The 13454-nt window shown below is 41.6% G+C and overlaps 1 protein-coding gene across 2 annotated transcripts in view; it reads right to left on the minus strand.

Annotated features, from left to right (window-relative positions):
- Nucleotides 1–13454, minus strand: part of CDKAL1 (CDKAL1 threonylcarbamoyladenosine tRNA methylthiotransferase) — an 869422-nt gene that overhangs the window by 639055 nt on the left and 216913 nt on the right. For both annotated transcript variants that reach the window (XM_075585602.1, XM_075585601.1), the window contains one exon: nt 12353–12449. In XM_075585602.1, coding sequence (XP_075441717.1) covers nt 12353–12449 — 97 coding nt within the window. The remainder of the gene's footprint in view (nt 1–12352; nt 12450–13454) is intronic.

The raw sequence follows: 13454 nt of genomic DNA on the forward strand, positions 1-13454 counted from the left end.
GCTGCAGTCACAAGCTGAAAGCTTTTCCCCTCCGCTCAAATAATCAGTACTGCATTTTGTTCCATTTGGTTTCGAGGGCTGATCTGCTTGTTGAAAACCTCGCTCACTTCAATTTTAATTAAATTGCTTACTTCTCTTGAAAGTGCCCGCGTGCCTGTGTTCGTTTTCATTTTCACTTTGCTCCGTAATTTAAAGGTTTAAAGTTTCCAGTCGAGAATAGAAATGTGTTACTGTGTATAAGTGCCATGGAAACAGATTGTTTAAAGAAGTGGCTCACAGTTGCCTTAACATTTACAGTACTGAGATTTTTGTTCCCCCTATACATAAAAAAAAAAGTAATAAGGAAATAAACTTAATTTTACAGTTACTCGGCAGAGACGTTCCTTAAGGTTGCCATGTTGAATTAGCACAGTAGCACGCATGACGACAAAAAATATGAAATAAAACATAGCCGCACTCTGAAGACAAACCGTGCGTTCGCCTGGATGGAGCTAACATCTTCCAGAGCAAAGGAGGGAGACTCCTTCCCAGCATTCTGAACAGGAGGCCTTTCACTTAAAATATGTTACTTGGGATGAGCAACAAAACAAAGCCCCCTTCACTTATGTTACACCATTTAAATTGTAATTGCAGCAATTTGCTAAACTTGGAAAAGTAAGGAGCCATTTCAGACTAAAATACAGTGAGTGAATTGTGTGGCTTTATGCATAATAATAATAATAATAATAATAATAATAATAAATACAGTCAGCAGCTAACCTTCAGAGTGACAACATAAAATCATCATTCGCTTGTGTTACACATTTACGTCCCATACCCTCTGTCATTTCTCAGTTCCAATACTTATCCCCAGGGAAAGTTGTTTTTGTTTTTTTAGGGGGGAGGGGGGAGAGAAATAAAAATCAGCAGTCCCCACTTATTTTGTTTATGTATCTAAATGGGGGTGTGGGGGTGGATTTGCAGTCCCCCGACTTGTAGAGACCAATCCGGTTCCAGACATCGTTGTTTTATTTCACACTGGCACAAAAACGGCAAACAAAAAATATATAGTCGCAGGATCATCAACCGAAAGCTTTCTAGGCTGACCCCCAATGTCCATAATGTGTGTTTGTGGAGAAACAGATATGCACGGGAGTCGGGCATTCCCCAAAGGTGCGGGAATCACAGGTGGACTTCGAAAGACTCTTTCCTCGCCCACCAGTTCAGGTAATGTAAAAAGAGGGGAATCATTCTTACCATTGATTCCTTTTCATCTACTCCTGCAATGCCAGTACAAATAAATGAGGAATTAAGCCCCACCTAGCTGGGGGCAGGACAACACTTTAAACAAAATCAGGGTTCATCAGTCCCTATAAGGATCCCTGTACCCAAACTTCCAGCAGTTATCAGCCTGGCAACGATGGAAGAAAATCGCTTAGGATTATTTAAATAAAAATTAAAAAAAAGTAGAGAGGGAAGTTTGTACCGCCATGCAAAGACTACAAGAAAACCAATTCACGGTAAGAATAATTCCCCTTGTCTGTCTTTCTCCCTCTTATGCAAGTACAAATGAATGAGGACATGCCAAAGCGGATCCCTTTTCAGGGTAGGAGAATACCATTCAATATGGTAAATATACAGTAAATAAAAATACCACTTGTGGTGCAATGTATGGTTATATCCATTGATTACATTTCCTCAAAAAGGAAAATAAAAATGTCAGAGCACACACAGAACGGCACCAGTACAACCTGCTTCCATACCAGCGGCCCTCACTCCAGAACGGCATAGTGCTAATCAAAAGCAAGACACTCTACATTTGAGAATAGCATAACTTGCCATGGAATAGCGCAAGGTGGCTAGGGCCAAAGATAAGCCCACATCTACTTGCTTACCACTGGCCAAACATACGTATTCGTGGCACAAGGTGACTGCTGCAAATGTTCTACTTCACACAGTAAGAGGGAAGTCCGAAGGCATCCCCCCCCCCCCCCCCGCCCAGTTTGCGCACCCCTGAACTAAGGGAACCAAAAGTTCTTGAACTTGTGCACTTTTGTGCCTTAATGATCCACCAGACTAGGCAGAGGTTCATTATCCCATCATTAGGACTCCAACTCACAGGAACAGCCACTACATTTGAAAAACTGCATGGGTGCACTTTGAACATCAATGTGCGTGATACCACACGTGATTTGGTTAAGGGTCCAGGGGACAGACTTGAGAAACTAAAGTTAAGGCTTATACGCACTTCAAACATTTTATTTATAAAATGTGTTACCATGAAGTAATACATTGAGAGTTACCGCTCGTTTTCAAGTATGTCCTAGGAACTTAGATTGCAGTAAATCAGGTCCACACTGGCGACTTAGTTTTAATTTGAGGAGCGCTTATGTAATCTCCTCTTCAGATACTGGGACAAATTGAAAATTGTGGGTAGTGTTGGGAGAGGGTGGGGCTATAGGGGTACTCACAGAATGAGGTTCATGTTTATGGTTTGGGCTGCGTTTCGCTAATAAGTTAGTAGCACACCCCACAAAATAGTCATTGAATACATTTGCAATGTCAGTGGGGTTTGTCAGAGTAATATCCCCCTTAGTGATATTACTTGGTTATTGATTTATAGAAGGCTGGAATATATTGTTGATAACCTTACAGAAGTTAGCAGGATTTGATGTATTCTGTTGAAGATTGTCAGAGAAATATTGTGCTTTTGCAGGTCTTGTGCACATGGTCTGCAGGCATCTGTAGTGATTAAAATCATCGGTAGTGCCAATTACAGTACTTTGTAGCTTTTCCACAGGGCATCCCTGAAATGGTAAAGTGCTATAAGGTCAGTTGTAACTCACGAAAGGTTGGTATTCTTATTCTGCGTAGTGGAGCATGAGTAACAGAGTTTTAAGAACTCGGATTGGAAATAGTCAAGCGCAGAATCAGGGTCGGAAATTAAGTCTATTCTGTACGAAGGGCAGCTGGTAAGGTCAGCCAGAACTGTTGTGGGTTAAAGTTTCTAAATGTTCTAGTGAGGAGAACTTTAGGGCTTGCTTAGGATGCTTTAATTTTCCTTACACAGTACACTATTGCATGGTCAATGAAAATGTCAGGAAGGATGCCAGAAGTTAATCTAGACGGAAGATATGTTCTACACAAAACTGCCTGCAGTCCAGGGGGCAGGTTTGTGTAAAACAGGGTTACAACTGGACCAGGGGTCAGTATGATATCTAAGCGCAAAGTTTAAAGGACGTTTTACATGGTCTATGCTCATTAACTATTAGGCATGGGGAAACCATGTGCATCTAAGCACCCTGGTCTTCTCCTTGACATGAATTTGAGGACAGGCTTACAAGAAGCCATTTCTGAAAATGTGGAACATGGATCCCCTGAATGGTTTGGTCGGACCTGTCTGTTTATTATTTTCTTTAAAAGATTTATTCTAAAATACTGAAATTGTGAGTAGCACCAAAACACACCAACAAAGACCTAAATCTGGATCCATCACCTCAAGCATACCAGTAAATGTAGGACGTCTCCGGTCTGTGGAGGCAGACTGAATTGTAAGCTTAAAAAACACAAGTGGTAATTTAGACCATATATTGTAAGATACCCCTGTATAATCGCACTGAACTCTAATCTGCTAACAAGCGCTCGTTCCATGATACCGACGTCCCTTAAACATGAAATCCAGCCTTATTTATTAATGCCATACAGGAGGGCATGTGGCGGGTTCCGTTCTAAGGGCCCGCCGCAAAGCGAAAGTCGTCGGAAAGCGGAACCAGCGATTTTCTGCGTGTGCGCATGCGCAAACCGGCAATCCCCCCTTCTGCGCATGCGCAACCTCCGTTCTGCACATGCGCACCCTCGTCAACCGCTTGTTCAGCGCGTGCGCGACCCTTGACTTCCGCGTTCTGCGCATGCGCAGACATGGCGGCCCCCTTCTTGGTACTGCCGTATCAGCGGGGCCTTGCTGTACAAAGCCACACATTACACTTTTTTCTTGCTATTGCTGCATGTAATAAAGCAGGGGTGCTCAGCTCCAGTCCTCAAAACCCTCCAACTGGGCAAGTGTTAAGGATATCCCAGCTTCAGCACAGGTGAGCTCAATCTTCAATCGGGCCCATGTGTCCCGATGCTTTACGTAGCATACTCTATACAGCTTCCTTTGAAGAATGAGCGCTCATTAGCGGTTTATACAACAGATTGAGAATTGTGCTGCAAGGAAACCTATGACACAACTGGGCAAGACCAAGCTAAAAAATCAAAAGATGTCTGAGGTTGGTTATTTTCTTATTCGTTTCACTGAATTATTTACGCCCGTTTTGTTTCCAAACCCAAGACTACCTGATTTTAGAAATGGCTACCGAATACGCAGGCCGATTACTTTTGTAACAGATATAAAAGGGTGTGCACGCGTGCCCTACTGAACACAAGATCATGCACAAGTAAAAAAAAAACGTGTGAAAGATTAAAGTTTAAATATGTTTGGCAAACTTAATTCAGGCCATTATCCGTGATGTACACAGCCCCAGCCGAGAAATCCAATTTCGTTTTTTATCGTACTCGCGTCAACTGCCGTCTCCCCAACTGACCTTGCAAACAGATTTACAGTACCGCTTCAGAAGCATTGGAAGTGAAAAATGTGCAATGTTTCTGAAATGTATACAACGGCAGCAGGGAAGAAAATGACAGAACAAAAACAGAATGTACAGAACGCAGACTGAAGCTGCAAGGAGCATTCCACAGCAATGGAATACATCGCAAACATTAATTACATTATTACAATATTTACAATACAACTGCAATTTCAGGCCTTATTTATACAAATACATCTGCTTATGTTTGTGTGGGTGAAATGTTCAAAATAGAGATACTCAAGACCGAATGTGCCATTGCTGACCTCTAACCTATGCTCAAGGGTTCAAACTGCATTACAACCAATTGTGTAGGGCACGGCGTCACTTAAGGGGTTAACTACTGAGCAAAATGTTCCCACAGTGCTCCTGCGAAGTAACGAGTCGTAGCAGTGAAAGGTTTAAATCTCACGATATAACATTTTTAAACATCCACCGTCTTGCACTGCACAGTATATGCCTGCAACTGTCCACTTCTGTTGTAAGCAGTCCCTTATATCTCTGTTTTACTTCTATCAGGGCCTCTGGCTCCCAGGCTGCAGTAGCACTCCGCCTATTTTAACATTGCTTATATGCAGGTACTGGAATGAGTTGCCAAGGAAGTGCAGAAAAATTAAACGGCCTCAAAATGAGAAGTTGTGCTTCCAAGTAATTGAATGCATCTGAAGTGCCCAAGGAATAATGTCATAATATTGTATTGATCCGTTAGGAGCAGGCTCAAATGTTAAAAGAAAAAATGCAATCGATAAAGATGATACACCATTGCAGAGATTTCATGTAACGGCTTGTCTGGGTTTTTTTTCAGAGGTCAAAAAGGTGTTAGTGGGCCTTGCTGCCAAATTGAAAATGCACACGACCAACGTCAAGACAAAAAAAACACGAACTTTAGTGGAGCTGGGAAGCTGGAGACTTTAGACTGATAGTGACCAATTCACAGTATGAACTGTTGTACAATTTCCTAAGGCAGCAGAGCCAGCAAGCAAACTATATTGGTGAGACGACATGAAAGAAAACACCAATTGAGAACTCTGACAGAGCTAGCGCTTGTTTTAAGTACAATCCGTGGTGTCTACTCAACACGCTGATGTCGTTAAATAGAAGTAACAGAAATCGCTGCCTTTGATGCAAAACAGAGTTCGAATTTCAGTGCCAGCTAAACGTGACCTTGGGTGAGTCACTATCTTCGGGTATCCAAAACTAGATTGTAAGCTCAGCAAGGCAGGGATCTGGACCTGAACAATTCTCTGTACAGCTCCGCATACCCTTTCTGTGCGATTAATTAAAATATTTCCAGTATGCCTTTTTACAAGAATTCTCTGGTTTTTATTCAGCCTATTTTCAACCGGCCAATCAGAGGAACAAAACTACTCGGTGGTGATCCAATGAGTAAAATGAAAAACTAAAATACAAAATAAACCATGTCATTGTGCACTGTCAAATAAATAAAGTGCACTAAATAAGGGAGCTGGCAGCAACACTCAGGAGAAGACACGCGACAGTCACACAGTTTAGTCGAGTCTTGCAATTCAATGTGTACTACAGACCTTTAAAAAGTGGTCAGCAATATCTACATTCAGAGTTTGTTCATGTCAGATATTATTTGATATTCTCTTAAAGGCAAGCAATAAAGACATGTCATCAGCGGTTCAGCAGTGTACAGCACTGGCAGTCGTTTGAACCCTTTAATTTAGGTGATTGTCAGTATACACAAAGATGCACACAGATGACTCCAGAAAGGTAATCTTGGGAGAGCGTAAAGGCTCAGGTCAAGTCATTGCTGAGGCCCTGTGGGGAAATTATATCATGTGACATGGCACTGGGATGTGAAAACGGAGAGGAGATCCAACCTATCCCCTTCTGAAGTCTGTGTCTGGTCGGAGATCAAGCCTCGGCCGTGAGGTATAGCCCTAAAGATTGATGGAGACATCAGAAGAAGCTTAAGCTTTCCGTGTGTACATTTTGGCACAACGAGGGAGTGTTATATTAAATGCAAAGCACAGGAAATACCTTTCTTCTAGTTCTGTGCATTATGATGTGGGCACATGATCGTGCAGAATACACACCGTGTTATCCTGCCTCCACCTCTGTTGCCGTATCTCCAAAATGTTAAGCAGGGCACAAACTTCAAACAGCATACCTGCCCAGCTACAGAGGTGTCGTAACGGGAAAGGTGCGGACTTCAATCTTACTCCGATAATGGAAAAACCAGACACAGGGAGAAGTCAACAAGACCGCTTTCTCCAACATCAACAGAACAGAACAAATACCAGATATGCTGCAGTTAAGGTGCCAAATGCATGAGACAACAGAAGTCATTAAACTCACCAAACCGCAGTGCGTAAAAAAGCCCTTTGGGCAGCAAAGTTACTCCCCCTGACTCTCAAATATGATCATTAACACAAAACGGGCTCACTGGCCCTGAAAATCTCACCTGATAGGGACATAACCTACATATTCCTATACCTTAACCTTGCCATTGCTTAATGTGCTTATCCATCTTACATCTGCAGTCTTTACCCCCTCTGAAAGTAAATTAGAGCGAGTGGGTCCTCTCTGGACAGCAGATGCTTATGCACTGCTCTGTAAAAGTAATCTACACATTTCAGAAACAACCAAACCATACATCCCTAAGGCCTCTGGCATGCTCAGCGCTTAGGCGCTGACCCGCGCTGGTGCTTACCAGTGAGCCCCTGCAGCCGCAATGAGAGCAGCTTTAGTAGGGGCTCGCGCACGCTTCCGCAAGCGTGTGGAAGCGTGGGTCTTAGGAGAATTTTAGATTCAAGCGCTCACGGGAGCGCTGGGCCGGTCACGTGAGCGGTTCGCCCAATGAGGGCGAACCAGCTCCGTGACGTCACTGGCCCGCCCTCGACACGCCCACGGACGGCGCGCTAACCAAGGCCAGGGAAAGCACCCGCTTTCCCTCAGCCTCAGCGTGCCTCCGTACGGCTGCGACAACCCTGGACGCAGCCTAACCCTGTCCCTATATCCATAGAAAGGTATACAGACTGCAGCCTTGCACATTGATCCATTTTCCATACATAAAACGTAACATTTTAAATGTTTATTTTCAGAACTACGTGAATGAAACAAACATTTATAATCTACCGGCAATTAACTTTTTTATTATTACTAAACAACTATACATTTCTCAACAAGTTGAACACGTATGGGTTCGATATATTACAATAAACAAACTTGCCTACATTAATATACTATTTACACGCTGACTGTCCCGTTCTATTTTATCTTCTGCATTCACGTTATTGTAGCAAATATTCAATGTAGTGTTCACCAAATTGTCAGTAATGTCATGTATATATTTACCAAGCAGTGTGGCGTGGAAGTAATAAGCTGTGGGGATTTACAGTCACCATAATACCATTAACACTCTTCTTTACTGTTAACCAACTAAAGAAACCTTATACAAAAGTTTCTTTGGGACCAATATATAGGAGTTACGGAAAAAGAGAAAATATATACAGTGATGAGAAAACGTTTGTGAACCCTTAGATTAAGATTTAATAACATTTTAGGTTTAAAATGTGATCATCCTAACTCCTAATAATAAAGATAACCTGATAAAACAAATGACACAAAATCATGATACCTTTCAACATTGATTCACAAATGATTCAACATTCAATATCCATGTGTGACAGTATATGAACCTTTAGATTGAGTACCTGGTGGCACCCCCTTGCGCAGCAATAACGTCAACGAAGAGGTTCCTGTAACTGCTGGTCAGTCGGTCAGTTTTGAGTTGTTTTGGCCCATTCCTCCTTACAGAACTGCTTCAACTGTGACATTTGGTGGCTTCCTTGCATGAACAGCTCGCTTCAGGTCCTTCCACAATATTTCGATGGAGTTTAGGTCCGAACTTTGACTAGGCCATTCTAAAACTTGAAATGTCTTCTTCTGCCACCATTCTTTTGTAGATCTGTTTGTATGTTTAGGATCATTGTCTTGCTGCATGACCAACCTTGGCTTCAGCTCACAGATGGATGGCTTGACATTCTCCTCTAGAATATGATGTCAAGCCGTCAAGGTAGCAAAGCAGCCCCAAACATCACACTCCCACCCCCATGCACGACGGTTTTGATGTGCTTCTTCTGTTCGAACGCAGCGTTTGGTTTTCGCCTAACGTAACGTTTCTCAATGAGGCCAAAAAGTTCTACCTTTGACTCGTCTGTCCAGCGAACATTGTTCCAGAAGTGTTAAGGATCGTCTATATGCTCCTTGGTGAACTTCAGACAGGCAGCAATGTTCTTTTTGGAGAGCAGTGGTTTCGTCCTGACGATCCTTTCATGAACATGTCTTGTTCAGCCTCTCTCTGATAGTTGAGTCATGAACACTCACATTAGCCAAGGAGAGAACGGCGTGCAGATTCTAATTATCACCTTTAATTTAGCTGATAAATTCAAGGTTTCACATCATTTTGCACATACCATGACTTTTAATTACTCATCATTTGTCTAATTCATACATTTTGTTTCAAAAGACATGGAATCATTTAATATAAACCCTATTGGACATTTAAGAAAAGACCGGTTTTGATTCAAGAAGATCATCGTGAAAAAAAGAATTATGGAATTTCTGTAATTATCATGTGAGTTCACAAATTTTTCTCGCCACTGTATAGTAAAACGCCCTTTGTGTTTAGTTTCCGTGTTGTGTGGATGTGTGAATGTGTGGATGTGCGCCCCTTCCTCCTCGCTACATTAAAAGTGGTGTGGGATAAAGTCCCCAAAAACGACAGGTATATATGACCTGCTCAGAGAACAATACCCATCTCTGCTCAACCCCAATGCAAATAAGAGAAAAGCCTGTTTGCTTCATTAGTTAAATAGAGTGTACATAACCAGTTAATTTTCTTGAGAAGCAGACAAATAAATAAAATAGTGGTAAACTGCATATTTAGGTGTAAGAGTACTTTGGATAAGCATTTATAATGTACAAGGGCACTTTGTAAATCTGTGGCAGTCAGCGCGAGTTTACTGCCTGTACAAAAATAAGCCATTCCTAGTGGCAGACCAACTACAGACATGAACATGACATAGGTGTGTGTTACATCATGGCCACTACGCATTACCCTCCAGCCAAAATACTCACTCTCACACATAAGATTATTGAACACAAGGCTGGCCTCTTTTTACACTCTGGCTATGATTTACATGGGCAATTACTACGGTTAGAGGTACTTTATGGCCATGGGTTGTAAAGTAGTGAGGCGTTGCCCCAGCACTACTCTGAAACCAGATGTAAAAAGCTGGTGATTAATTCCGAAAATTAACAGCGAGTTCTAGTGTTCGCTTTGTATCTGGAAGGAACATTTCACGCAAGGAAAAAAAAGCTGTGATCATTCTGCGACTTATATTTTCTTATATAATTATATCACATATAAAGATAACTTATTCTTCCTTTCCAGCAAAAAGCCAAGTGTACGCAAGCTCAGAGGAGAAGCTTTTTCCAAAATGTATAATATGTAAAAGCACGAATTTGTTTGGAGTTCCATTACATTCTGGAATATTGTAAAGTCGCAGCACACGTGGCAAAATAGTCATTTTTTTTTTAATCAGCTACTACCACCCAAAACACAATTTTTTTTGCAAATAAAAATGTGGTAATCACAAAAAAAAAAATAATAATAATAAAAAGTACCATTTTAAGTGTGTTGGATGTTTTCAAATACCATCTAGTGGCTCAGTATACAAAAAAGGTGGGAGAACCTCTGCTCTAGTCACTACATCTGGGATGCTCAACTAAGGATCTTTGTGAGAAAGAAACCTATAATCAGTTATAGTTTTATGGTAATGTACCAACATTTCTATTAAATATCCCTAGTACTGCCACCTTCATATTAGCCCTGTGCTTAGAGAGACATGATCAGTGCATCAGTCATAGAGAAGTTTAAAGGAGCAGCTCAACCTAGGGGATAAAAATCTATATTTTTATTTACAGTAAATAAAAATACCACTTGTGAGCACGTTCACATCTGACAGGCGTGCAACCCTACTTGTCACAATAATCTCGTCCCTTCCACTGCTGCAAGGGATTCTGGGCAATGACATGCAAATGAGCACTCAGTGAGTCGCTCTTATTACTACTTCTTATCCATTTTAACATGGACCCCTGTAAGCTTATACCTGCCGTATTACACAGTTTTTCAGCATTGCCTGGGAATAAGTGGTGCATAGCCAGTAAACCTACACAGACAGCTGTTTCGAGTCTCATCAGGGTGAGGTTGGGTGCTGGCTATGCAATGTGAAGCTGTAAAGTGGGTATAACCAGACATTAAACAAGCTATGGTGGGCTTTATAAACCCTCCACCGTAACGTGTACAGAATATAAAAATACCACTTGTGGTGCCTTCACGTCTCAGACAGTTCTGCCACCCTGGCATTCCCCATTATCTCCGCATACAATGCTGTCACTGCAACCAGGGTTGTACTCATCCAACAAAAAGAAAGTCTGTCCTGCGCTCTGGCCATGAATGCCAGCACACTTAGGTGTCAAGTGCGTCACTTAGAATGGAGCAGGGAGACATAAACGGGCCAGAGAGAGGTCAGAGCTGGGAAGGGAAACCTTACCCATGCAAGCTCACTTGAAAACCTCGGTCCTGCTCTCCTCTGTGCTCCGGTTCCAGGCGTGCAGCCTTCTGTGTATGCAGCATGGGAAGGAAGAGAAATCCGGCGCCACAGCCTGTGACAAAATTCGAGGCACTTCCGGGTTGTAGAATAACTTTATTGAGACTTCACGAACAACAGGCTACACCACAGTCTCCCCCTCAGAGCCCTGAGGGGGAGACTGTGGTGTAGCCTGTTGTGTTCGTGAAGTCTCAATAAAGTTATTCTACAACCCGGAAGTGCCTTGAATTTTGTCACAGGCTGTGGCGCCGGATTTCTCTTCCTTCCCATTGTACTCATCGAACCGCTGACATTTTCAGTTTGATACAGAGAAAAAAGTGCATTTCTTATTTAATGTCTTCATCACTATTTGGCTAATTTTTGCTAATGCTTACACTACATATTCTAATAACTTCAGTGTATATTAATAATTAGCTTAGACAGATTCAATAACACAGAAATGCAGTAAAACAATTATTTCCAATCTTGTGAAACATTAACACAGAAATCGGATTTTGTCAGGAACATTGTAACCATGTCTCTCAGCTGCTTGTGTGTCCGTCTGATGAATGATGGCACCTTAATAGCGCTGTTCTTTTGTTTACAAAGTAAAGCTAGCAGTGTTAATGGCTATATCATGTATTTTAGTGATGAGCCGACAACGCAAACACAGCCGATTTTATTTTAAATACAAAACAAAGGGGCTACCAGCACACTGCTTTAAAAGTTATGTGCATATATGTAACTACTGTATGTACACTATGAGAACTTTATTTTTAGACCATTTTTAAACCCTATGTTAATTAGCAATCAGGTTGAAGGATTGAGGGTTCTACTGTTCCTACCGCTGACATTTCCAGTTTGATACAGAGACCAAGTGCATTCCTTATTTAATGTACTCATCACGATTTGGCTAATTTTGGCCGATTTTCCAATTGATACTTATAATAATAATTTAAAAAAATGTCGGAAAAATCCCATTACTCCTAAACACCGTATCACTTCCATAAGTGAATCCTCTGAGGTCTTTGTGTATCTATTCCTTCCAACAACAGTATTCTTTATTTATCTAACGGACTTAAAGGGGGAGGGGGAAGAAGTCAGCTGTGGTACACAAGATCTTACCCCTATAATACTCAGGCCTTTCAGGTACTCTTGACGTGGTTGAGCTTGGGGGACACACCCAGCCAGCACTACTTTCTTATCTTGTTCTTGTGCTTTCCTGAAACATGACAGAGAAGGTTAAACGTCAGTGTGAGAACTCCATATATTTGAAGCAATATCAAACACATTTTTGTGCCAAAAGATGCAAACTAGACTCCAGGAGGTTCTGCGCCAGAGGGGTTAGCAACAGGTTACATAGAGGTTGGAAGAAAAGAAAAAGAAAGAGACACCTGTCCATCAAGTTCAACAAATGTTAAAATGTAATCCCCCAAGATACACATCCTATATTTATAGTCGTATTGATCCAGAAGAAGACAAACCACAAACAGTTGCAAATGTCTCATGAGGGATAAAATAAAAGAAATTCCTTCATGTCCCCAGTAATGGGAAATCACATTTCTCCCTGGGTCAACATTCTGCAAATGTTTAACTTTCAGAATTTACCTGTATTCCCTTCTAAAAAAAAAATGTCGATGGGTAGTACATTCAACATTAACTGCCTGTACTGGAAAGAACCCTTTCCTTTGTGGCTTGTAAATTCTCCTTTCCTCCAATCCCAAGGGACGACCCCAGGTCATCTGGACCATCCATGGGGTTAAAACGTCCCTTGAATATATTAATAAATCGTAACCACATCCTTTCAAACAACTTTTCTTGTGTAAGCAAGTGTTATTTGGATAGGCTTTCCATATGTCTAACCATTCATCGTCTTTATTAATGTGCTGCCTCTTCTATGTCATTTTTCCAGTTCTCGGTCTCTTTAATGGAGCAGTGGCCAAAATTGCACTTCATATTCATGGTGCGGTCTTCCAAAGAATTTCTAGTGGCAAAATATATTTTATTTCCATCTCCAAGTTAAAAACCAGTGACTCCAGCAGCGAACATTGAGGTGCTCACACTTACCACTTGACTCAAATCAGAAGAGGTTCCATTTATGAAAATCCTTCAACTAGTTTTCAATCCAGGTGCAATTATTTTTTTATCCAGGCCAATCGCTTTAACTTTGTACACTAACCATGATTGCCACCGTATCAAAACTTACAACAGCCATTGCTGCTTGCAG

Source organism: Ascaphus truei, chromosome 2, assembly GCF_040206685.1.
Source record: "Ascaphus truei isolate aAscTru1 chromosome 2, aAscTru1.hap1, whole genome shotgun sequence".
NCBI classification, from domain to species: domain Eukaryota; kingdom Metazoa; phylum Chordata; class Amphibia; order Anura; family Ascaphidae; genus Ascaphus; species Ascaphus truei.